At 50.0% G+C, this 26,983-nt stretch overlaps 1 protein-coding gene across 8 annotated transcripts in view; it reads right to left on the bottom strand.

Annotated features, from left to right (window-relative positions):
* LOC135240159 (guanine nucleotide exchange factor VAV2-like) overlaps positions 1-26,983 on the bottom strand; it is a 189,428-nt gene that overhangs the window by 19,562 nt on the left and 142,883 nt on the right. For 4 of the 8 annotated variants that reach the window (XM_064309488.1, XM_064309489.1, XM_064309491.1 and 1 more), the window contains exons 4-11: positions 22,331-22,399; positions 12,079-12,184; positions 11,481-11,495; positions 9,159-9,257; positions 7,919-7,987; positions 7,486-7,586; positions 1,683-1,782; positions 236-331 (exon numbers count right to left, since the gene is read on the bottom strand). In XM_064309488.1, coding sequence (XP_064165558.1) covers positions 236-331; positions 1,683-1,782; positions 7,486-7,586; positions 7,919-7,987; positions 9,159-9,257; positions 11,481-11,495; positions 12,079-12,184; positions 22,331-22,399 — 655 coding nt within the window. The remainder of the gene's footprint in view (positions 1-235; positions 332-1,682; positions 1,783-7,485; positions 7,587-7,918; positions 7,988-9,158; positions 9,258-11,480; positions 11,496-12,078; positions 12,185-22,330; positions 22,400-26,983) is intronic. The other 4 variants (XM_064309490.1, XM_064309492.1, XM_064309494.1 and 1 more) reach the window with 1 other exon arrangement.

Genomic DNA, 26,983 nt, shown 5'->3' with positions numbered 1-26,983 from the left:
GTGGTATAAAATATGAGGGATTTGTGGAGAGTAGAGCTTTTTAAAAAATAAATTTCCGAACGCTCTCAGCCAGATGTTGCACATGCCGCTGGTGGGTCTGGCGTGCAGGGTGTGTCGCTGCGAATTTTTCTGAATGCCCTGCCTCCCATCTGGTGCGTGAAGTCCATGAAGACGGGTGTGTTCGACTGGCTGTCGTCATGACAACAAGACAACGCTCGGGGCAAAGGTCACTCACCTTTAGTAGGAGATGGTACTTCAGGACTCTCTGCATGGGAACCACCAGCAAGTCCTGGAGTTTAAATTTCCCTTCTTGAACCTTCATAGTGCACTCCTGCAACAACATCACCAGGTCATCAACATCTATGGTGCCTTCATACAACACCACCTCCACCTCATTAACATCTATGGTGCCTTCATACAACATCACTGCCGGGTCATTAACATCTATGGTGCCGTCAAACAACACCACCCCTACTTCATTAACATCTATGGTGCCTTCATACAACACCACCTCCAGCTCATTAACATCTATGGTGCCTTCATACAACACCACCTCCAGCTCATTAACATCTAAGGTGCCTTCATACAACAAAACCACCACCTCATTAACATCTATATGGTGCCTTCATAGAACACCACCAGCTCATTCAAATCTATGGACTATAGTGCCTTCACACAACAGCACCACCAGTTTATTCACACCATTCCTTAACATCCAGGGTGCCCTCATACAACACCACCATCTCATTCATATCTTTCAATAAAATCTATGGTCCCTTCATATAACATCACCAGCTCATTGAAACTTCTATGGTGCATTCATACAGCGCTAACAATCAATTAACTGAGTCCCTGAATCCTCACAACACAATCCATTACAGTATACAGCCTCTGGATTTTCAGTAGTGTCCACTTACAATAACAGCACCAGCTTATCGACTCTAGTTCTGGCAGAACACAGCGGGCTCACAGAACTGCACAAGCAGCCGATTATGTAACTGCCAGCGCGTCGTGCGACAGCACAAACACTTTATTACCGGCCTCCCGCGCTGGCACAGAGGACTCCCGCCGAACGAGGAGCTCGGCATTCACAGAGACAGTCACTTTGTTCCCGAGAAGCGAGTTGATTATTTTTTTGCGAGATTATCGGCGCAGATGTCTTTCTCATTAGGGGATAACGCCGGAATGTTCCGAGCGCCGCTCAGCGCTAGGCGGGGGGAGCGAACGGGAAGATAAAGCCGCCGTGCCAATTAGAAAGCCCTGCTTCCTGTCCCCGATAAGGGACGATAGTCATCGCCGTTTGCCGTGGGGTTTCCGAAAGGAGGCTGGCTGTGGCTCCGCCCCCCTACTCCCATAGTCCCTGGGCGTAGCAGGGCTACGTGGGGGGGCCGCGTGGGGGGGCTATGTGGGGGGGCCGCGTGATGGCGCCTCCCCGTGCAGGAGAGAAATGGAGTCTGTTAAGTCGGGGGGGGGGGGATCTGAGCCTAAGAGTAGCGTGCTCCTGGAGGATCTCAGAACAGGCTTCTGGGGGTGCAGGGATGGTGGTTTGGGGGGGGGCGGGTAACACATGCTGTCAGGCCGCTGAGCTGAGGGAGGGTACAGCATGCAGGGTCCTGATTCCTGGGGGGGGGGCATACTGGGGATCACGAGGGTGAAGCAAAGGGGATGGGGTGGTGCAGTACCTCCACTTTCATCCTGATGTCGTCGCGTGCGGCGATGAGCTCGTCCAGAGTCTTCTGGGCGTTCTCCATCTGGCTGCAGTACTGGCCGTATATCAGCAACCTGCAGGACACACACACACACACTCATCTGTAAACGCAGTTTAGGGCCACTCTGTTAAACACTAATGGCCCCATCGTCCACCCAATTTCGACCCCGCCCGTGTGACCAGGGGTTTGACTCCAGCCATGGTGCGTCCTGACCTGTCTCCAACTATATCAGTCACCCTCTCTGCTTTCCACCTGCCTGAATAACAAAAGACAGCAGACTGTCCGCTCTTCTCAAAAACTAAAAAATAAAGATAGAACAGAGAGCCAAAAGTGACCCAGTAGAATTAGACAGGCGGTAAATTATACAGAACAACACATGTAGCAGGATGCACCACCGACCCTCTCTCCAAAATCCGTGAAGGACAAAAAAATACAAACAAAATGGAGGGGTTAGAAAAAAAGAGCGACCATATGCTTCAGATCAATCATCATCAGGGCGTACGCCGCGGATCAATCACGATCAGCCATCTGCTCCAGATCAGCCAGAAACCGAGGAAACCGCTGGAAAGCTGCGCCTCCTCGTTAAAGACGCACATTTTTAACCGGCTTTACGGATAGCGCCCCCCCTCGTCCCGCGAGAGGGACTGAGGAGAACGCGAGCGACACGCTCATCCCCCGCGACGCGGCGTCTCAGAGACGGACCAGGCGGCCTCCCAAAGCGCCTCAAAGCCAGGAGGCCGAGAGCAAGGTGGCAGGGCGCGTGGCACACGTCTCGCTCTGACTGCAGAAGGGCACAGACACGTGGGGGGGGGGGAGAAGGGGGTGCCAGGGCGTCAGCCGTTAATCTGGCTCGGGGCCCAGTGGCACCAGGCAGGACCATCCCCCATTTTAAAGGCCTTGCGACAAGAGAGGTTTTAAAGACGCGGAGATTAAATGTGCATTTACCAGCACCCAGGTGACTCTTCAGCACCGGCTCCGCGCGCTCGCGCTCCGGCTAATTAAGCCTGACAGAGACAGAGACAGAGGCTGATTGGCTGGAATTCGCCGGGGCTGTGATGTCATATCCGGACCCCCTGGAGCTGGCGTGGCTTGACCCCCCGCTTGCTGTACCTCTCTCACCATAACCTGCCCCCCCCCCCATCAAGCTAACGAGGCCCTGATTGAGGCCAGATCACCGCCAAAGGCTGCTCTCAGTTCTGCTCTTCGCTCAGGGAGGTGAGGGAGATTAGCGGCAGCGTTTCCGCACTCACCCCAAACTCAGCCGCAGGCCCGTGGCAAATTCACCCCGACAGGCTGGAGTTCCAGGGGCAGGTGCCAGAGCGCGGTTACGATAACAGACGTTCCGGATGTAATTGAACATGAAGGCCTCGTGTTCAGCGGCAGATTAAGCGCTGAATACTTAAGGTGGGCTGGGTTGAAACTTGCGGCAACGCGTATTTAACCCAGTCCACCTTAAATTTCCTGCTCTCGATGTGACCAAAGAAATCTTTCATATGAAATCTAATATCTTAACAAGGAAATATGTCACCGTTATAAATCATTCTGTTTGAGTTCCCTTTATCCTATGAGCACCATTGAATGGATTCAGTAGCTAAGAGGTTGTGACAAGAGAACAGGTCACTTCTCAAATTGAAATTTTAAATCTAGGTAAAAGAGGTTAGGAAAAATTGAATTTTCCACAATAACTCAATGCTAATTTTCCCACTGTGGCACATTCTACAATAAATATATATTTAAACCACCACCTGAGCATGTATACTTAACTTTGGGTTACCAAGGCGATTTACATTCACCCTGACTTCGCTCGACCTCGCGGCGACTTTGCGGAACCCGTCCTTCATGGCATTCTAATCGCACGGCCATTCTAATGGCATTCTTATCGCGCCGAGGGTTCTAATGACATTCTAATCACGCGGTCGTTTTTGTGACATTTCTCACGAAGGCAGCGAAAGGTTAATTACAGAGATACAGAGAGAGGGCCCGGCAGAGACAGCTGCGGAAGAGGCTTTTTAAACTATTTTTTTAAAGGACAGAGGGACAGATCGCCCTGCTTTTGTAATTTTCTTCCCCCTCTCTCAGACGGTCCAGTTTGTCATGTTCATAGGCCTGTCTCACCACCGCCCCTTCACTTACCCTGGAGATGCACAAAAACTCTGCCCTTCCCTCTGCGGCACGGGACGGGGAATCGCGGGGTGGGGCGGGGTGTGGCATTGGGGAGGGGCATGACTCTGTGACGGACCGCGGGGCGGGGTAAGGGAACCGTGGGGGCGGGGCTCCACTGAACCCCAATATTTTAGCAGGACAAGCCCCCACCTACAGACTGAGTCTCCGTGCCCTCCATTTAAATCACACTGGCTGTAGGGGAAACCATCCCATAAACGAGCCTTTCCCAGCCCAACACACCGGCTCCGTAGTACCACAGAGGAAAGCGATATTTCTGATTTGCGGCAGCACAGTTTAGAAAAATCCCCTTTACCCTGCAGGTGCTGAACCCCTGCCTGCACAGCAAACAGAAGTCATTCCAATAAAGGTTCTAATCCCAAGTGCCACTAACGTTCTCAATGAAAAACGGAAACTTGTCGTTTTTGACGGTGCGCATGTTTGCCCTTTGGTCCGCTGGTAGGCACGTGCCCAGTAGAGTCCATTACTGCACACGCCTAAAGGTTCAGCAGAATCAGTCCAAACTGCATACACTGCAGTATATGTTTACTCAAGAACAACAGAGCAATCTGTTCAAACCATCAGCAAGTCCGGTGGAGAGACGTTGACCACGGCAACCTCCAGCTCAGGAGTATGGAAATGTGAGACACGGGCAGAGTTGGCTCTGGGATTTTGGTGGCTCTAAACAGGTAGTAAATGGGGGCACCAACTGCGGCTTGTGGGGAAGCAATGACAAACCTGGGGGGAGGGGGAGGGGGTTTGATGGTGACCAGGGAACCGGTGCAATAACAATAGCATCGAAAAAGCTATTTGCGCCCTCCGCAATCCAAAGTTTGAAATTCACACGTAGTGAAAAATGCAGAATCAGATTCAGTACCACTTGGATCAGTCGGTCAATACTGCTCTCAGCAATAATTTCACTTAAAATAAAATAATACGTGTTAAATGTGCCGAGGTTGCAGGAATGAAGCAAGGTTTGCCTTTCAGAAAAGCGGCTCTGGCAGTAATTCCAAGACTGCTGAAAAGCCAGAACGTTTTCAGTCAAAAGGCAGCTGCAGTGTCGTAACTAGCGCTGAAGAAAATCTACACGTTCGCTAGTGCGAGCCGGTTTCTCAGGGATTTACCTGGGGGGGGTGGGGGGGGGGTGGGCGGTAAGGAGACGGACCTTTTACTGACAGCGGCAGAAGCTGGAGGTCGCGGGGTTCGTAGGGCACCGATCAGCGCAGACACAGAAACGTTTTGAAAACGCGACGGCGAGAAAGCCGAGCGGCCAGGCGGGGAGAGAGAGCGCAAACTGTCGCCCGTCAGCCTCGCGCTCGAACGCCCCCCCCCCCCCCGTCTTCTGACTCGCGTCTCCGAGGGGAACCGAAACGCCGCCGCACGTGCTGCTCCCATAAAAAGTTTAAAATAAGTAAACGGCCGCCTCTCGGACACCCCGGGGGCACGCACAGACGCACAGAGCGAGGGGGAGCCCGGTGATGAGAACAGAGATGACACGCTGTCACAGAGAGATAACGCTCTCTGACACACGGAGCACAAGCCCTCTCACCCTGCGCCTGGAGTACCGCAGGACCCGCGGAGGAAACCAATCAGCAGGTAATGAGGACTAGAGTTTCCCCAAATAAAAATGTTTAAAGGCAGGGGTGACGTTAGCATGTCAACTCACGCCATTCTTTAACGATTATTTGTATTACATGATTATTATATTACTTGCGTTATTTTCTGATGCAAGGAATTCAAATTGTATTATTTTTTGCTAAATCGAATGCATCGTTAAAACGGCCGGCCCAAACTGCCATCTCACGGCTGTGTGGCACGATCCCGGCCCACAGGAAGTCGCCAGCGCCGCTGAAAGCGCCGGAAGCCGTCACGTCGGCGCGCGCCGGTCGACTCCGGCGGCCGTAACGAGAGGCTGACATTTTCGGCAGGGCGTTCCAAGTGCCGCAGAGAAATTAAAAAAATAAATAAAGTAAAACACCTGAAAGCCTTTTGTGGAAAGCGCATTGTTGGAAAGGTCAGCGGGACGCGCATCTGCAGATAACTCAATTAATTTAGCTGAATGGCGGCCCGCGGAGCAAAGCGGTCTGCCGAACGCTCCACTCCATTCCCTCGCCACCGCTCGCCTCCACCTCCGACTCTAAAGGAGGGGGGGGGGATCGCAATGACGCCAGGAGGACTGTCAATCAAACGCAGGAAACACCGCAATGAAAACGCGAAACAAAATGCAGAATATGTGTAATAATACGCTACTATATCAATGCTGTATAACGTGTCTGTCAGATCAGTGGAAATGTTAGCCGACGGCATGCGTGTCCTTGCACAGATAAAGAGAATTATAAATGAATGGGACGGAATGGGTTGGATTTTGTTTTAAAAAAGCGCCTTTCAGAATCACAAAGCACTTAACAGTGAAAGGGGAACACTCACTTCAGCCACCACACCTAACTGATACATGGTGGCCATTTTGCTCCAGAACGCTCACCCGCACATTAGATAAACAGGTATGGTGTGTGTCGTAAATGACTGTGTCTGAGATTTAAAAAACCTCATGCACACCGTCCCCTCTGTCCTGTCACCCAAACCCGTGCACTCTTTCCGGTGATTCGGTCAGGAGGAGAGTGTGGTTACGGTATTGTGGTTACGGGATTTCCAGTGGCCTAAAATCCCGACCCGCTCGCAGCGAGCTGACTTGCTTTAGCGGTAGGCCAACGCACTCAAGACACACTGACCGTGGAAAGGCGCTTCTGCAGATACTGCTGCCAGCACGCAGGAATAAAATCTGTCAGATTAGAACAGCGTGTTACCAAAAACCACAAAATAAAACAGAAGAGTGAAAGAACTGAGTGAGAGATGGAACAAGAGTAAAAGATGGAGAGTGAAAAAAGATGGAAAAAGATGGAGATGGAGACAGAGAGTGAAAGATGTAAAGAAAATGAAAGATGTAGAGAGAGAGGGGGGGGGGGTGAGGACAGAGGTGATGTAGTCACTGCTGCTGTTCGGTCGGGGCCTGACGCTCTCAGGATGCACTGTAGCCAGCGAATTACACACAAATACAGAGACACACCCTCCCATTCAGGAGGAGAGCCAGTGTGTGTGTGTGTGTGTGTGTCGCTGTCTGTATGTGTGTGCACGCAATTACCAGCACACTGTACCCCAACTGAACCGTATACCCCCCTCCCCTGTCTGAGAGAGTACAGTACCCCCCCCCCCCATGTGCACTGATTGTGCAGAAACAGTCCACATCCTCATGGTCACACAGGGCACTGCAAATCATCTTCATTTTTCATCTATGCAATGAAGGTCTTTGGTATACAGTAAGTCCAGCCTGCCTGCATTTGAAAACACAGCCACAGCATTAAGAGCTGTGAGGGTGGAGAACCATTCCTCTGGCTTTGCCTTCTCAAGCTGAAACCATTTTATTTCTTTCTGTGCTAATGCTAATGCTAACGCTCCGGCTTAGAGCTCAGGTGAGTTAAGGCTCGTCTTTGTGCCTACGAAGACCGTGCGGTCTGGATAAAGCCATTCAAAGGGGGAAAACTCAGCCCCTCCTCACCGTTCTGCCAGAGTTCCCCCAGATGTTTGCAGAGATACGTGCGCCGTTCACGCGGACACTGACCTTTCCTTGAAATCCAGGAAGATCTTTCCCAGACCACCGCCGCCGCCCACCATGTTCATGTCAATGGCCCTCAGCAGGGAGAAGTGGACTTTAATCACGTCCTGCAAAAACACAGCACGTCAACACACAATAAAACAACACCCCTTATCACTACGTGGTATCAGGCAACAACATCTCAACCTAACACAATAAATCAACAACAAAGCAGCAAGGGCGAACAACACTGCACAACAGTCAACACAAGGCGCCTGACAGAAAACAAACTGCCACAATATCATCACACAACAGTCAACACAAGACGCTTGACAGAAAACAAACTGGCACAATATTATTACACAGCAGTCAGCAAAGCGAGCCAGACAACATTACTGTCAAATAATAAGTCACAATATTACACTGTAGTCAGCAGACAACCACAGCCACTGGTACTTACCTCCAGATTAACAAAAATGGCTTCCATGTCTTGGGGACTGAGGACTTGCTTCAGTGGAATCATATAATTCTGGAAAAAGAAATGACAGACAAATTACTGAATAAACCCCAGCATTAGACCATATCACACAGGGGCAGATTGTGTCATGCTCTCTCTGACTGTACAGCATTACTTGAAATTTATGTCAGTTCAATTCAATTCAAAGTGATTTATTGCCATGAAATACATATAGCACAAAGTATTGCCAAAGCAAACAAGAAACAAGACCAAGCACTATAACAGTAGAAGAAAAACACGAACAATAGTTCATACATCTACAATTACAATTAGAGTTCAAATGAAATAAGCAATAGTAGTATTTTGAAAGTGTAAACTAAAATAATAAATAAGTGGTGTCGCCTGTCTCTTGTGTCACTGTCTCTTCGGCTGTGGCAGGTGGAAATATATTCCACTGCCAGTCTCCCTTCCTCTCCTAGGAGAACGGGAAGTTCGTCTTTGACTTGTCAGTTAATTACGATCTTCTTCCGTGAAGACTTTTCTTCAAAAGAAGGTTTTTTAAATATTCTAATTTATTTGATGGTTCGGTGGAAGCCGTCCAGATTCACGAGGCGCGTTTTTTTGCGCTCGCTGTCGCCCCGCGTCAGCTCGAGTTCCGAGACGAATCGACACTGAGGCAGGAGCGCCGTCACAGCGAACCCCGCCCCGGGGCTGCGAGGACAGTTCAGTACAGCGCCTCCAAGCACCCACTGAAGCTCACCAGCTCAGCGTTACAGGGCTGCAGAATCGAGCGAACATCTTCCACATGAATTCACATGGACTGCCTGCACTGGTGTGTGTACATGCAGGTGCGTGTTTCTGTGTGTGTGTGTGTGAGTGTGTGTGTGTACAGTATGCCTGCATATTGTCACAGACCAGATTGGGATGCATATCATGCAATGTGAGTATACATTATGTGTGCGTTTGTGCATGTGCATGGGTGCACTTGTGTGCGTGTTTGTGTGTGCATGCGTGTGTGTGTGCGCATGCATGTGCACGTGTATGCATGTGTGGGTATGTGTGTGTGAGTGTATGTGCATGTGTGATCCAAACAGAACTCTGATCTCTGCAAATAACAGTCCATCGATCGGTGCCATTAACACTGACATCTGTTTCCTCTAATCAACCTGCCAATACCGGAGACACCGGCAGACCAGGACCACACCGGTGACCCCGCCCCTTCGACACAGCAGGCCCCGCCAACCTTCTCGATGTCCTCCAGGGTCTTGTAGTACTTGGCCTCGGTCTCGTGGATCTCCACCAGGCAGCAGTTCCGTTTGTCGTCCTCAGTCATCCCCATTTTCTGTGTCAGGGCGTGAGAGCAGAGCAGAGCCCCGCCCCCCGGGGAGCGTGAGAATGTGCAGCGCGTGCATCTGCACCCCAAAGGTCCTTTTACACTCCTGCATAGTCCGCGTAGTCTGTGTAGTCTGCATTCTGCGTAGTCAGCATAATCTGTGTAGTCTGCATTCTGCGTAGTCAGCATAATCTGCGTAGTCTGCATTCTGCGTAGTCAGCATAATCTGTGTAGTCTGTGTAATCTCTGTAGTCTGCGTAATCTGCGTAGTCAGCGTAATCTCTGTAGTCTGCGTAATCTGTGTAGTCTGTGTAATCTGCGTATTCGGCATAGTCTGTGTAGTCTGCATAATCCGTATAGTCTGCGTAGTCTGTGTAGTCTGCGTAATCTGCATAATCTGCATGTCTATGTAGTCTGCGTAATGTGTATTGTTTGCATGATTCATGTTGTGGGGCGGCACTTGCGAACTCGCGGAGAGCGTTTATGCTTCTGCAGCATATCGTGCAGGCTGCCAGGCCACGTAATCAGATTTTACAGCATAATGTATAAAATAATTTTTCATATTTATTTATTTATTTATTGCCGGTATCGTCAAACCGCTTCGGCTAGCCTCCAGTTAAACCGATCCATATTTGTTGTTTAAAATTTGCAGCAGGAAGTTAACCAATGAGATACGAGTGGCCAGTACACCACCTCACGTAACCAGTCAAACAATCAGCGTCTGCCGGCAGTGGTTGCTAACCACAACGTTTTAAACTTCTTGTGGACGTATGCGACATCTATGCTGCACGTGCCACACAACACCTCCGCAGACCCATTTCTACGTGAACTCCGCAGAAGTATAAAAACAGTCCTTAGGCCAACACTCTCTCTGACGCACGTCAGCGGGCCACTGTCTGTGAGCCATGCTGACTCGTACCTAAACACAGCGACGGCCAGCACACAGCGAGACTGCGAACCAATCAAAATGAGCTCCGATTCAGCGTTCCGGCCCACCCCTCAGCACCGAGGACTCCGAAAAAGAGCTTTACCAAACCTGCGACACGCTCGGCTAAACGCAGTTCATTCATTACAGAGCAATCTGCTGCGATCAACATACAATTTCATACACTCGTGGTTTCGCATAATTGCGGGGTCAAGTTCCGTAATGCGAGTGATGATTAGGTGGCGTACGCAGAGCGGTGACAAAAAAAAAAAGTAAAACGAAAAGTCCTGCTTTCGATCGCAGCCAGGCTCTGTGCACATCTGTCCGCTTATATCTCTGAACATCTGCACCGCAGACAGCCAGGCCAAGCAAAACCTGACGCATCCAAGCAAGTTTGTGCAAAAAAACAAAAACAAAAACAAAAAAACAATTGCTTCATTATGGTACGGCTAAACAGAGAAAGGAAAAGAAACAAATTGCTGGATGGCTAATTGAACAGCTGCCGTTGTTGCTGAAAGCTAGCTTGCAGCTTGAAAAAGACTCGATTCTCACTGAAGAACGAGCTCAATGGCCAGAGAGATGAGGAATCCAAAGCCTGGGTAGGCTTTAACCACAGTCACAGCGCATGCCAAAATAAACAGCGCTCATTTTCTATCCACAAAGCCCGTTAGCAGCTTGACACCCGCGGAAATGACTGAATGAACACATCAGCAACAACTGAGCATGACGCACGATTGAATTAATTCAAAGCAGGTTGCAAAGGTACGATAACGACTGGAGGACGGCTTAGGACTTTGAGAGACGTTGTCACAATAAAGCCTGATTTGTACTTCGTCGCATAACGCTTTCGACAAGTGTCACATGACAAAAATGACGTATTTTCAACGAAAAAAGTGTCGCACTACACTTTTTTCAGTGTCGCGCACCTCTAGAATTTTGTTGCACAGTCTATATGTTGCAAGTATCTCTGTGTCTCTAGAATTATGTCGCAGAACTTGTGTATATGTTGCAAGTATGACTGCTAAACGTTGTGCGACACTTTCATTTTTGTCGCACGACACTTGTGGAAATGGTCATGTGACGAAGTATAGATCAGGCTCAATGCAGTACTTCAGTTGTGGGGTATCTGAACTTCTGTCGAAGCTCGTGATGATGTGGACGTCTGTGCTCGGAGGTAACAGCTTGTTTCGTTAAGGAAGCGTGGAACGGGCCGCAGAGAGGGGGGCGGTCCCACACTACACACGCCTCACTGTCGGCCTGGCTGGAGGAATGTGGTGATGGGATGAAACAGCACGTGAGGCACTTACCTGCATGTACCTGATCTGCAGCATAGGGGGATCAAAGCAACACAGGTCAACCCGGCAACTCAGCAAACACACACCTGAGTTCCTCATCGTGATATTTCATCAACAGCACTACCACTGCTACTACTACTACTACTGCTGCTACTGCAGCTGCTGCTACTTCTACTACTACTACTACTAATAATAATAATAATATTATTAATAACAGATAGGTTGGGAATGTTACTGGGCAATATCCATGGCCATACAAACACAACAGGTGCTCTTCAGGGCAGGCTGGATATAAACATATGAGATTATGTAGAAAAAAGTTCCCATACTTTCAGGATTTAGCTACAATGGGTTACAATGTCAGCCCCCCATGAGATTAAGGCTTTTATTGCCTCAGGCCCCCATTTTTTAGGAACTGTAATCTGTTGCAAGGTTAAGCAAGCGTAAGTGGGAACTTTAAAAAAAAAGTCTTAATAACAATAATATAAATTATGACAACAATTATTATCCGTATTAATTAATATCTTCATTATTATTTTATATTTGTAATATTTAATATTATTGGTTATTTACTAATAGCCTGCAGATTAGATCCCTAGGCGTTTCTCACCATTGGCTGTCGAACCTCCACCTTGATGATGTCCTCGTAGATGTCATCGCCGTCGTCCTCGCACGGCACGCAGTCGTAGATGTCATCTTCTCCCACATCATGCTCACTAGAGAGAGTCAGGGGAGAAGAGACCACACACGTGAAGAAACGTTCCTGGGTGATACCCAAATGCTTTAATAATGATGGGTCAAAGGAAAACTTTCTCTCTTTGTTATCTAACTGAAGCCAGTCTTTACTGTGTTATAGCAAGTCACCAATCCCCATGATGATTTCCCAAAATTCAGCCTTGCATACAATCACCCTCACCCAATCAGAGGGAAGCTTTACATACAATCGCTCTCACCCAATCAGAGGGAAGCCTTACATACAACCACCCTCACCCAATCAGAAAAAATCCTTGCATACAATCACCCTCACCCAATCAGAGGGAAGCTATACATACAATCACCCTCACCCAATCAGAGAGAAGCCTTGCATACAATCACCCTCACCCAATCAGAGGGAAGCCTTGCATACAATCACCCTCACCCAATCAGAGGGAAGCCTTAATACAATCACCCTCATCCAATCAGAGAGAAGCCTTACACACAATTACGCCTACCCAATCAGAGGGAAGTCATACACACAATCACGCTTACCAATCAGAGGACACGCTGGCTCCTAATGATTTTTTTCAGTTTAAAGTGCAAAACAACCCTAGGCAACTTCTGAGTCAAAATAAAGACCACTAGGACACTGACATAAACAAAAAGCCAGAGTTCACACAGCTCTTATAAAGCCTGAGAGCACAGTGTAGCACAGCTCTTATAAAGGCTGAGAGCACAGTGTAGCACAGCTCTTATAAAGGCTGAGAGCACAGTGTAGCACAGCTTTTATACAGCCTGAGAGCACAGTGTAGCACAGCTCTTATAAAGGCTGAGAGCACAGTGTAGCACAGCTCTTATAAAGGCTGAGAGCACAGTACACACAGCTCTTATAAAGCCTGAGAGCACAGTGTAGCACAGCTCTTATACAGCCTGAGAGCACAGAGCACACAGCTCTTATAAAGCCTGAGAGCACAGTGTAGCACAGCTCTTATAAAGCCTGAGAGCACAGTGTAGCACAGCTCTTACAAAGGCTGAGAGCACAGTACACACAGCTCTTATAAAGCCTGAGAGCACAGTGTAGCACAGCTCTTATACAGCCTGAGAGCACAGAGCACACAGCTCTTATAAAGCCTGAGAGCACAGTGTAGCACAGCTCTTATAAAGCCTGAGAGCACAGTGTAGCACAGCTCTTATAAAGGCTGAGAGCACAGTACACACAGCTCTTATAAAGCCTGAGAGCACAGTGTAGCACAGCTCTTATACAGCCTGAGAGCACAGAGCACACAGCTCTTATAAAGCCTGAGAGCACAGTATAGCACAGCTCTTATAAAGCCTGAGAGCACAGTGTAGCACAGCTCTTATAAAGGCTGAGAGCACAGTGTAGCACAGCTCTTATAAAGGCTGAGAGCACAGTGTAGCACAGCTCTTATAAAGCCTGAGAGCACAGTGTAGCACGGCTCTTATAAAAGCTGAGTGCACAGTGTAGCACAGCTCTTATAAAGGCTGAGAGCACAGTGTAGCACAGCTCTTATAAAGCCTGAGAGCACAGTGTAGCACAGCTCTTATAAAGCCTGAGAGCACAGTGTAGCACAGCTCTTATAAAGCCTGAGAGCACAGTGTAGCACAGCTCTTATAAAGGCTGAGAGCACAGTGTAGCACAGCTCTTACTGTATAAAGCCTGAGGGCACAAAGCACACAGCTTAATGGGCACTTAGCATCCAACTCCCTCTATTCTTTCTCTTCTGTATAAATCAGTTGAACGGAAATAGAGTCTCTCCTTTAAAGAAAAACACCCAAAACCAATTACTTTTGCCATTGACTTTTTTCAGTCTAACTGGGAAAAAAAGCCTTTCAGGAGATGTCTTGAGTCTCGTCTTTGTTAGCTGAAAGCAGGCAGCTTATAAGGGATAGGACTAAGCACCGGACAGCCCTGGAGGCTAATGTCCTTCCCTGAGCCACTCTCAGGATCTTATAGACTTTTAAAAATGTGGGATAAAGCCCCCCCCTCCCCCCTTACAGTATGTCTGAGACTCATAGCAGTGATACTTCAGGTGAGGGGGAGGAATAAAGGTGGATGTGGATGCGTCAGGACTACCGAGTTGCTCTTTTGTATACTTATGAATGGGCACAGAGGCTGGGATTCAGGATCCGCCACAAAGAGGTTGCTAGTTCAAATCTCTGTGGCAGTACCTCTGGATCAGGTGTGCACGCAAATGACTGGCAGTATAAATCCATAAAACGCACAAACTACGCAGCTTAGCGTACACAAGTTAGTGTATACAAGTAAATTCAAAATACCCAAAATACAGGTAATACAAAAATATTAATTGATTTTAAAGTGTACAACACTCTGACGTTTGGGGCTCCTATCAGATGCTGCAAGCCTTTAAAGTCAAAGGCAATGGGAGTGACACAGAGAGAATAAATGCAATGATGTTAAAACAACTGGGATAAGACCTATGGACGGTAATATTTCACAAGTCACATTTTAAACATAAATATTTACATGATTCAAAATTTAAAACGTATACATTCCGAGGACCGTGACACAACAATAAAAAGTACCACACTTAATAATAGTAAAGATTACATTACATTACATTATAGGCATTTAGCAGATGCTCTTATCCAGAGCGACGTACAACAAGTGCATAGGCTTCATGATGTAGAGGCGCAAAAGAAACACTAGAGTGAAGATGATTTGTGCAGCACCTTTCAAGCAGTGCAACTGAAGCTCTTATACATTTATGTTCAATATTTCACAAAACACAGAAATTGCCTTGAACTTTGAAGAAAACATTCTGTGTGCAACAAACTAGAACGCTTAGGGGCTACATTCACCTGAAGATTAGCCGAATAAATCAGGGGGTGAAGCGAACACTGAGACGTGCGAGTTTAGACCCAGAGAAGTGTAGATGTGGAAGTGTTGGGCACAGGGAGCCTTAGCTCTGAATAAGGAGAAAAAGAACTTCCTTCTTTTCACATCTTTTTTCTCCCAGCGAAGCCTTTGATGTGCTGTCCTTATGTCAGCACAAAATGAGCTAATCCCATTTTTTTCCAGCTCTTTTTCGCCTCCTCCCTCTCTCCGTCTGCCTTCATGCACAGACAGTAAAATTTCCAGTGTTAATTCAACTCTTAACAGTGTTAATTCAACTCTTAACAGTGCCAATTCAACTCTGACAGACAACATTCTGGAGTGGGACCAAATGTTATCTGTTAAGAGTTTAATTAACACCGTTCGGGTTGAATTAACACTGGACATTTTACCATGCATGCGCCATTGCGGGTTCCCAGAGCACTGCATTACAGAACGGCCTCTTGGTTCTCAGTGGGTTTTGGGGTCGAATCCCACACATTACAGTCAATGAAAAGGCAGATGTTCTGTGTTCTTTGTGGATAGGTCCTCGCACAAAGTCTCTCCTGGTAATATCGTACATGTCACACCCCATTAATGTGGTTACTGGGTACAGTTTTACTAGTGGAAGCAGCCTTTCAATGCAAGCTGTCAGCGTGTAAAGCATGCACCTATACCAGGGATCATCAACTCCGGCCCTCAAATCCAAATCCAGCCCTGGTTTTCTTTTCTCCCGGGTAATTAGTGCTACTGATTGGCCAGACTGTCTTCACGCCTGACTCCCAGGCAAAGGGAGGGTGGAAAACCAGCAGGTCTCGGCCCTCGAGGACCGTGAGTTGCTGATCCCTGACCTACGCGGCGTATCCGCATCTGTTCATCCGCAGCGAGCTGAGTGTGGTTTGACGCTCACGCTTCCAGACACGCTGTAGCTACACAGCTTCCTAACTCAGCCCGCCCTCCTCAAACGGTCTCTGCTCCTCTGATGTCGTACGTACCGCGGCACTGAGCACGAGTCACCCGACACGCGATGCGCGGACCGCGCACTGAGAACCGAGTCAACTCCCCGACACCGCGGTGCGCGCGACCCCGTGTCGTTCCAACAGCGACCGCACAGCTGGGAAAGCCGAAGGTAAAATGGCGGCTTCTCCTTGTTGAGTGCCCACCTCTTCTTACACCATAAACCGGGATGTGAAGCGGAGCGTGCTCTGTGGCTGGGGAGATGTGTTCAGACAACGTGTCACGGTTCCGCTAACGAAAATTCCACTGAATTTGTTCGGATGTCAGCGCGATTATTACCTGTGGCATGTCGTGGCTCGCTATCGAATGTGATGTGAATATTTACAGTTCTGTCGGCGACGGAGAATAACAGGAAAAAACGACAAAAATAAAAAACTTTCTAGGATAAAATATTTTTTCGGTCTCTAGCTATTAAATTCCATGAACTTATACGTGCGTGTGTTTGCTCTTATGTGTGTATGTGTGTGGTTTGTTTGCATGACACAGAAACTGAGTGCGTGGTATGTGTGTGCATGAGACAAGGAGAAAGAGTGTGTGTGTGTGTGCGCGCGCGTGCGTGTCTCCAGTTTATTCAGTGATAAGAGACCCTGTAGGTAATGTACCCATGTGTCTGTGAGCTGGATCAGTGCTGGTATTACCGGATCACCCTCGCTGTGCTAAGCAGGAGGTTACACAAGGCCACCCAGGACCAGACAACCACACGCAGGCCCCCCCGGGTCCCTGCATCTCTGTTCTGATACTGTCAGCGGTGTTCGGTCCTCTCTGATAAGGTCTACAGTCTGACAGAATCAGATCAGGGGCGCGTGAGTGGTCCTGAACTCTGTGAGTGGACACTGACCAGCACATGACCCCCTGTGGTCTCCTCAGGCCATGCTAACAGCCTAACCGCCCCCCCCCCCCCCCGTCGCCCCCATCCCACCACCCTCCCAAATAAAGATGTAGGTCGCTTCTGTGAATGACCTCAGCTGCCGTGAGCTCACCGCTGTGCCACAGACGACAGTCACACCGGCCTGCCTGTCAGTCGAAGCGCAGCAGGAGGTTCGATCCGAACCCGTCTGAGTTATGAGAGGGGACACCCCAAAACATCCGCCAAGTGCACCACCCGGGGGGACATGGCCTCTGCCAAGGCAAGCCGCGTCTTCACTGAGTTACACACTGAGTTACAGACTGAGTCAGAGTAACAAACTGAGCCACAGTACTCACAATCCCAGCTGAGTCCCTGTGCTCAGCCTGTGCTAAAGAAGTCCCAGCTGAGCCCCTGTGCTCAGTCTGTGCTTAGCCTGTGCTAAAGAAGCCCCAGCGGGGCCCTGTGCTCAGCCTGTGCTAAAGCAGTCCCAGCGGGGCCCTGTGCTCAGCCTGCGTTAAAGCAGTCCCAGCGGGGGCTCTGTGCTCAGCCTGTGCTAAAGCAGTCTCAGCGGGGCCCTGTGCTCAGCCTGCGTTAAAGCAGTCCCAGCGGGGGCTCTGTGCTCAGCCTGTGCTAAAGCAGTCCCAGCGGGGCCCTGTGCTCAGCCTGTGCTAAAGCAGTCTCAGCAGAGTCTCTGTGCTCAGCCTGCGCTAAAGCAGACCCAGCGGGGGCTCTGTGCTCAACCTGTGCTAAAGCAGTCCCAGCGGGGCCCTGTGCTCAGCCTGCGCTAAAGCAGTCCGAGCGGGGGCTCTGTGCTCAGCCTACGCTAAAGCAGTCCCAGCGGGGGCTCTGTGCTCAGCCTGCGCTAAAGCAGTCCGAGCGGGGCCCTGTGCTCAGCCTGCGCTAAAGCAGTCCCAGCGGGGCCCTGTGCTCAGCCTGCGCTAAAGCAGTCCCAGTGCAGTCTCTGTGCTCAGCCTGCGCTAAAGCAGTCTCAGCAGAGTCTCTGTGCTCTGCCTGTGCTAAAGCAGTCCCAGCAGTGTCTCTGTGCTTTGTCTGTGCTGACAGCCCCGGGGCACAGCCCAGCACCTGACGCAGGGCTTTAATACAGGCTGGAGAAAGTGTCTCCTGTGTCTCCTGCAAGCTGAGCTGCAACCTTGTGTGGCCCAGGCTCAGACTGTGAAAACAGCTCGCTCTGCGCGGCAGAGCAAATCCGCTAAATCCCGCCGCCGTTTAGCGAGGCTGAGGAAACAGGGCCCCAGATCTGCTAACAGACTGCACAGCCACACCGGCACCATCCGCTGAGCAGCTCACATTAGCAACCGTCACCATGGCAGCCTGCCCCGGTGGAATATGTCTCCTACAGGTCCACCTGCTGGGCTCGTACTGCGGGGGTGTGTGTGTGTTCTGTGGGGGTATATGTGTGTTCTGTGGGGGTATATGTGTGTTCTGTGGGGTTCTGTGGGGGTATATGTGTGTTCTGTGGGGGTATATGTGGGGGTCTATGTGTGTTCTGTGGGGGTATATGTGGGGTTATAGTGTGTTCTGTGGGGTATATGTGGGGGGTCTATGTGTGTTCTGTGGGGGTATATGTGGGTTATGTGTGTTCTGTGGGGGTATATTGGGGTTTATGTGTGTTCTGTGGGGGTATATGTGGGGGTCTATGTGTGTTCTGTGGGGTATATGTGGGGTCTATGTGTGTTCTGTGGGGTATATGTGGGGTATATGTGTGTTCTGTGGGGGTATATGGGGTATATTGTGTTCTGGGCTTGGTCGGTGGGTATATGTGTTGAGGCTACGGCTGCTTGGAAGGAAGGAAAGGCTCTTGACATCTGTGCTGGATCTTGATTTCTGGTGAGGTATTCATGTTTGTCTCTGTGGGCTTTGTTCTGGGGAGGCTAATATGGGGGATAGGTCTGTGGGGGTATATGTGTGTTCTGTGGGGGTATATGTGGGGTATATGTGTGTTCTGTGGGGGTATATGTGGGGGTCTATGTGTGTTCTGTGGGGGTATATGTGTGTTCTGTGGGGGTATATATGGGGTATATATGTGTGTTCTGTGGGGGTATATGTGGGGGTCTATATGTGTTCTGTGGGGGTATATGTGGGGTATATGTGTGTTCTGTGGGGGTATATATGGGGTATATATGTGTTCTGGGCTTGGTCGGTGAGAGTATATGTGTTTTGCAGGCTACGGCTGCTTGGAGAAGGAAAGGGAAAAAGAGCTCTTGACACATCTGTGCTGGATCTCCCTGATTTTCCCATAGAGACTCTGCCCAATGGCTCCATTTCATGCTTTGTCACCTCCTAGATGGAGCTTTTAAATATGGAAGCAGAGGAACTCACATTATGGGCCCAAAGGGAAGGACTAAGCCATTAGTCTGAGAGATTAGCCTTAATAGACACAACCGCAGGTGAAAACGCAAACACACACACACACACACACACACACACACACACACACATGCACATGCACACACACACACACACACACACACACACACGCACACGCACACACACTTACTCACACACACACACACACACACATATACGCGCACACACACACGCACACACACACACACACACACACGCACACACACTTACTCACACACACATACACACACACGCACACACCTACACACACTTACTCACACACACATACACACACACATTCTCGCTCTCACACACACACACACTCTCACACAGTCCCGTACTGTGCTATCCTTGTGAGGACTTCCCATTGACTACATTCATTCCATAACCTCTAACTCTAACCCTAACCCTAACCCCAACCACTACATGCCTAACCTTAACCTAATTGTAACCCTAACCCTAACCATAAGTCCTAACCCTAAAATAGCCTCCTGACCTTGTGAGGACCGGCAAAAGGTCCCCACAAAAATAAATTTTCCTCGTCTTTCTATCCTTGTGAGGACATTTGGTTCCCACAAAGATAGTATTACAAGTTCACTCACTCACTCACTCACTCACTCACACACACACACACACACACACACACTTAACTCAGACTCACACACTCTCACTCTCTCACACACACACACACACACACACACACAGTTCAGTCTAACTCAAATAGAGTTTACTTTTCAGTCCAGAAGGGATCAAATACACAGAGTAAAATGCACTCTCAAATCTACTGTCAAATCTGACTCAACGCTGTTCGTTTCACTGCGGCTCTGAGCCTACAGGATTGTCCAAACGGCCAATGCAGTGTTACCCACCGCTGGGAATCCTGCAGGAGTCCCAGAGGGGTGGGATCTCAGTCTGCAGGCCGTCCCCCACTTTGATTGGCTGTCTGGCGGGGCATCCCCCACTTTGCTTGGCTGCCCAGGGTCTACCTGGCAGTGCGTCCCTCATTCTGATTGGCTGTCTGGTAGGGCCCCCCTAATTTGATTGGTTGCCTGGAGTCTACCAGGCAGGGGACACCCCCCATTTTGATTGGCTGCCTGGAGTCTGCTTAGCAAAATGACCCCTCTTTGGTTGGCTGTCTGGCAGGGCATCCCCCATTCTGATTGGCTGTCTGGAGTCTGCAGGATGTCCCCCTCTTTGATTGAGTGCCTCAGATATAAATGCAGGTGATGTGTTCAGTCAGAGCGGCTTATGTTTGAGAGCGGTCATGTGTTCAGTGCCTCAGGTTCGAGTGCAGGTCCTGTGTTCAGTGAGAGCACCTCAGGTTCGAGTGCAGGTCCTGTGTTCAGCTGCCCCTCAGGCAGAACACCTCCCAGCTTTAGCTTTATCTCGCTAGCGTCTCGAATGAGCTTCATCTGCTGTGAGTGCGGCTCTCGTTTCTCAGGCTGTGTGGACGTTGCGGGAGGGTAATATATTCAGGAGGCAGTGGGGAGATAGGGGATGCCATTCATCTGGATGGGTTTGCACTAGCAGTGATAAATGGCACCTATCTGGTCAGAACACCTAATTATTTTACATTAATCAGACCGAATGGGTTCTGTCATAGCCTCTCTCCCTCCCTCTCTCCCTGTCGCTCTCCCTCTCTCTCCCTCCCTTCTCTCACGCTCTCCCTCCCTCGTTCTCTCTCTCTCCCTCCCTCTCTCTCTCTATCTGTCCCTCTCTCTCCCTCCCTCTCTCCTTCCCTCCCTCACCCCCTCTCTCCCTGTCGCTCTCCCTCTCTCTCCCTCCCTTCTCTCACTCCCTCCATCTCTCTCTCTTTCTCTCAAGGCCAGATGCATACTGTGTGTTTGGCAGAGCAGGAAGGAGCATATATTAGTGGGGCTGGGTCCAGTGAACCTGGAAGTGTGCTTAAGGGCATGGTGGCAGCACGGCTAAAGATTAAATTTGCATATCGGATTTTAATTAATGACATACTAGAGCTCTGTGCAACATGGTGTGCGTGTGTGTGTGTGTGTATGTGTGGGGAGGGGGGGGGGGGTTCTTTGCAAGGCTGGCAATGATGGACAGTTGACTTTTAAATTTTTAATGGTCCTGCTTAATTTTTAACGGTCATGTAATGCTCATTAATTTTGTTTGTTGCGACATAAAAAGGAAAAATTGTTGTACTGACTGGGAATTGTAATCCAGGTTAACCTACTGCTGGTGTGATAAATGAAAATAAAGGAATTAAAAATATCTCTCCCTCTCTCTCACTCCCTCTCTCCCTCTCCCTCCCTCCCTCTTTCCCTCTCTCTACCTCCCTCTCTCCCTCTTTCCCTCCCACTCTCTCTCTCTCTCTCTCTCTCCCTCCCTCCCTCTCTCTCTCTCTCTCTCTTCCTCTCCCTCTCCCTCGCTCTCTCTCTCTCTCTCTCTTCCTCCTCTCTCTCTCTCCCTCCTCTCCTCCCTCCTCTCTCTCTCTCCCTCTCTCTCTCTCTCTCTCTCAGTGCCAGTCCGGCTCCCCATGCACAACAGCGCCACTCAGCCGCCCACCGCCCCACGTTCGTGTCGCTATGGAAACCCCCTAAGCGGCTGGCAGCGGGCGTGTGAGCGCAGAGGTGACGCGGGCGTGGCTGGGGATGGAGCGCCGCCGCCCTGCAAAGAAACGGGCGCGACGACCCGTTACCGACGGGGAGCCGCGGCGCGCCCTCCGGCACGTTCCCGGGTTTCGGCGGAAGTGTTCCGAATCGCTGCTAAAATGGCACTCGGTTGGCGGTACATTTGCTTGGTCAGCGGCAGAGAGGGAGATCTCCAGCGGCAGAGAGGGAGATCTCCAGCGGCAGAGAGGGAGATCTCCAGCGGCAGAGAGGGAGATCTCCAGCGGCAGAGAGGGAGATCTCCAGCGGCAGAGAGGGAGATCTCCAGCGGCAGAGAGGGAGATCTCCAGCGGCAGAGAGGGAGATCTCCAGCGGCAGAGAGGGAGATCTCCAGCGGCAGAGAGGGAGAGTTCCAGCGGCAGAGAGGGAGATCTCCAGCGGCAGAGAGGGAGGCAGGGCAGGGCGGGGCGCGTTCTGCAGTTAGCGCGGGCCGACCGCGGGCGTGACTCACTCCGCTAGCTCCTCCAGGCTCCGGTACACGTCGTCCTCGTTCACCGCCGTGTCCTCCGACGGGAACGGCCTGAAACACACAAACAGAGATATTCATTTCACGGGGAGACAGTTCCCTCAGACGCATTTCCTGTGTGTATAATACTGAGTTTAACACATTTCCTGTGTGTATAATACTGAGTTTAAGACATTTCCTGTGTGTATAATATTGAGTTCAACACATTTCCTGTGTGTATAATACTGAGCTTAACTGCCCTAATTGTTCCCCCCTCTCCACCTCAGGTGATGTGTGGCGATCGTTCTGCCACAAAATGGCTGCCTAGCACAGCTCAGGTGGGAGCTTATACGGCCTGTATGTGAGCAGCGCTTCCCCCATCATAGCACAGCACTTTGAGAATATGGCAGGTTCCAAACAATGTAATCAATCATTATTATTATTATTATTATTATTACCGTTAAATACATGGTCCTAGCAAGCTCTAAAATAAATGAATACGCAGGCAGCTAATGCAGTTTCCGACCGTAGAAACAGCAGTGAGTTCTGTTACGATGCAGTCGCAGTGCCAGTCATCTAAATGAGCACTCTATCGTTTGAGCGGAGGGGTAAAATGTAAAAAGCCTGCTGTTGCCGACACTTAGGGCCAGGATTCTCTGCATGCGCTCTTCCCCAAGAGACCGTTAAGGCACAGCAGGTCTCTCTCTAGGTAAATTAAATTAAGAGGCCGCACGGAACACCCCCGGACTCATATGGGGCGGATGGAGGGGGGGCTTGCTCTGTTAATGGGCACCTTTGGGCTGTTTCGGGAAATAGCCATTTTTTACTGAGCAGATTACCTCAAAGGTATTCTTCAGCATGTGACTGAAGCTTCAGCTTCCTTTGAGGTTTAAACTCCAGGGAAAATGTTCACTTTTAAGCACCAAGAGAACACCAACGGCCCGCATAAAACTGAGATCAGGGAGAGGACTTCAATAAAAAAAAGACCGTGTGTGTCTGCGTGTCCGTCTGAAACCGGACCCCAGGTAAAACATAAAGTTGGGCTCTGAGCCTGAGTCCGGAGTTCAACACCGCGCAGGAAGCGTAGCTTGTCTCCGTGGCGATCGCGGGTAGTGACGGCCGCTGCGGCGGCACGCCTGCCTCGCCCCCCCCAGGTCTGCCGGAGCCAATCAGACGGGCGAGCCTCGGTCACCTCACCCGAGCGGAACGCTGCTTTTCCTGGGCGTGGTGGGCGGAGGTAGGCGGAGCCGGGGCTGTGACTAAACGGCGCGCTCGATAGCGTTCGCGCGCTGTTCCGCGGCCAAATCAGGCGGATCAAATCGGATTCGGTTTCTAATGCCTTTTTTTCAGAGATTCGGAGATGTCCGATTGCTCAATTCATCTAAACGGAGTGAGCTTAAAAAAGGAAAAAACTCTGTAAAACCTCTACCACTGCACACGCTGCCCCTTAAAGGCACACGCTAAACCACGCATCGCCATTAACACACCCCCAGGTTTACCACCTTTTGATTGTCCAATATCTGCCGTGGATTTCTGAGAAGACAAAAAACTCGTTTCCCCCGGATACATATTTGTCAACTGTCAACTGAGCGGAGACCTGAGGTACGGGGATCGATCTGCGACCCGTCTCTCTGATTCAGGCGCTCCTGATCGCCCAGACGAACAGGCCGAGGCCCTGGCGTGGGAGTGATCACGGTTACACTCAGGATAACTACGCTCTGTTGCCTTGGGCACGCTCCTGCGGGGGTTCAGGCCAGGGTTTGTCAGTAAAGCGTATTGTGACAACTGCCGTAAAATACGCTATACAAATAAAATCTGATTCGATGATTGATTCGATTTGATTTGATTTGATTTGATTCGTGTCCCTGTGATTATGCGGGGGTGTTCCCGAGTGTCCTTGAACGCCTTAGACGTCTAACAGGAGCAGCATCAATCAGGACAGCGCTGCCTGGGGGCGCGGGGGTGCTGCGATGCAAAGACTGCTGGGAAAAAAAGGCTCCAAGGCTGACACAGGAACTGCGTGACCCATGACCCCTACACAACCCATGAGCCCTTGGACCAGATATGGGGGACCCTATTTAAAAGAAAACTGGGTTATGCTCATGCAAATAACTCACTATTAATATGCATGTTTCCTTTACATATGACCCTTTTTAAGAAATCAGAACCCACATTTATTACATTTTCCATGCTGTTTATAATTTCCTGCCATTTTTGTCAAGGGCTCTTCAGTTGAATTCAGTAATTCAATTGAAGGCAATATAATTAAAGTAGAAGGCACAATATTCCTTTCTTAATATGCATAAATAAGGTGTGCAGCCCTATTTATGCACATTATTATAGGAATATTCTTAGGAATAATTCTTAGGAATCCACGACTAGGAACACTATATGACCAAAAGTAGCAGGACACCCCTCGGTCTGGGGCTGTTTTTCATGGTTTAGTTCCAGTGAAAATAAGACGTAATTGACGCAAGGGGTGGACCAACACCATATTAGTGCCCATAATTTTTGATGAGATGTTGGATGTCAAGTGTCCACATACTTCTGGCTACGTAGTGCATGTATGAAATACAAAGATGCTCTGATCTTTCTTCATGGCATCTGGGGAACAAAGGTAATGTACTGCACACCTGGCTAATGGGTTAGCCCACAGTGCAATGTACTACACACCTGGCTAATGGGTTAGCCCACAGTGCAATGTCCTACACACCTGGCTAATGGGTTAGCCCACAGTGCAATGTCCTACACACCTGGCTAATGGGTTAGCCCACAGTGCAATGTCCTACACACCTGGCTAATGGGTTAGCCCACAGTGCAATGTCCTACACACCTGGCTAATGGGTTAGCCCACAGTGCAATGTCCTACACACCTGGCTAATGGGCTAGTGCACAGTGCAATGTCCTACACACCTGGCTAATGGGTTAGCCCACAGTGCAATGTGCTACACACCTGGTTAATGGGTTAGCCCACAGTGCAATGTCCTACACACCTGGCTAATGGGTTAGCCCACAGTGCAATGTCCTACACACCTGGCTAATGGGTTAGCCCACAGTGCAATGTCCTACACACCTGGCTAATGGGCTAGTGCACAGTGCAATGTCCTACACACCTGGCTAATGGGTTAGCCCACAGTGCAATGTCCTACACACCTGGCTAATGGGTTAGCCCACAGTGCAATGTGCTACACACCTGGCTAATGGGTTAGTGCACAGTGCAATGTGCTACACACCTGGCTAATGGGCTAGCGCACAGAACACTTTGCGCCATCACCGCGCTCAAGGGCTGTTTCGCTCCTTCGGGGGAAAGGGATATTGACATTTTTAATTCATTGGAAACCGCGGTGATGAATGTGGGTTTTAATCAACACCAAACACATTACTTTACTGCGTGAAACAAAGGAACCAATTATGCAGACACGCCGCCCCGCGCATGCTGATGCTCCCGCGCTGGCGGCTCCCGGAGAGAAGCGCGGCGGCCGAGAGCGGAAATAAGCCTGTTATCGGCTCAAACAGCCCTGTGAGGACCATATTTGGGGCACTAAATCTGACTAATGGCTCAGAGTCATAGATGAAAGCCTTCAAAGCCCAGTCACCTGTGTGACAACAAGGGGCTTAGGCAAACAGGTGCACACCCTCAGACTCCCGCAGTACAGAGGAGAGCAGGGAGGAGAGGAGGAGGAGGAGGAGATCAGGAAGAGAGGAGGAGGGAGGAGGGGAGAAGAAGAAGAGAGGAGAGGAAGAGGAGAGGGAGAGGAAAGGATGAGAAGGGGGTATGAGGAGTAGGGGAGAGGAAGAAGAGAGGAGGAGGAGGAGAGGGGGTAAGGAGGGAAGGACATGAGGAGGGGAGGACAGAAGGATGGGAGAAGAAGAGCACAGGGGGAGAGAAGGAGGGGTGAAGAAGAAAAGAGAAGGGGAGGAGAAAAGGGGGAACGGAAGGGGGGAGGAGTGGATGAGAGGAGAAATGAATGGGAAAAGGAGGAACGGAGGAGAGGAGAAGGGGAGGGGGGAGAGGAGGAGAAGACGAGAGGAGGAAGAGAGGGGGAGATGAGGGAGGAGGGTAGGAAGGGAGGAGAGGATGAAGGATGCAGACGAGGAGTGGGTAGTGGGTTGGCTGAGAAGCTCACAGTTATATTTAAAGCGGCCGCTGGCTATCCTCTCCTCTCACCCCACTGATCTCAGATCAGCACTCAGCACCTCAACTGAAGTCTTCACCCAAGACATTAACCACTCTAAACACGCCAGATGGACAGCTCCGCCCCCTCCGTGTTCTGCTTGGCACCTGGAGATTTGGGGTCTGTCTGCAGCGAAGCACTAGCTCTGGATGCCTTGTCATAGACTACATCCCTTCATGAATATTCCTACGCTACAGCACTTCACCAAGCAAAACACTTCAGTGACAGCCAAATCCAAGCTTCGGCAGAGACGTAACTTTGAAAGTTGGGAACGCGGGGTAGAACATCTCTCGACAAAGTCTCGACTTCCCGTGGCAGCGACGTCGCCCGCCCACAGCCCTCCTGTCAATTACGTCGACCAGCAGCCGCTCGAAACCGCTCGGAGGCGCCTGGACGCCATGGAAACGGCCGACTGTGCGCGAGTGCTCAGTGGGCGTGTGAGTCCGTGCTGGTCGAAGGCAGAAAGCGCACGCTGTTCAAGGAA

The sequence above is a fragment of the Anguilla rostrata genome, chromosome 14 (genome assembly GCF_018555375.3).
Source record: "Anguilla rostrata isolate EN2019 chromosome 14, ASM1855537v3, whole genome shotgun sequence".
Taxonomy (NCBI): domain Eukaryota; kingdom Metazoa; phylum Chordata; class Actinopteri; order Anguilliformes; family Anguillidae; genus Anguilla; species Anguilla rostrata.
This window is presented reverse-complemented; position numbering and strand designations above follow the sequence as displayed.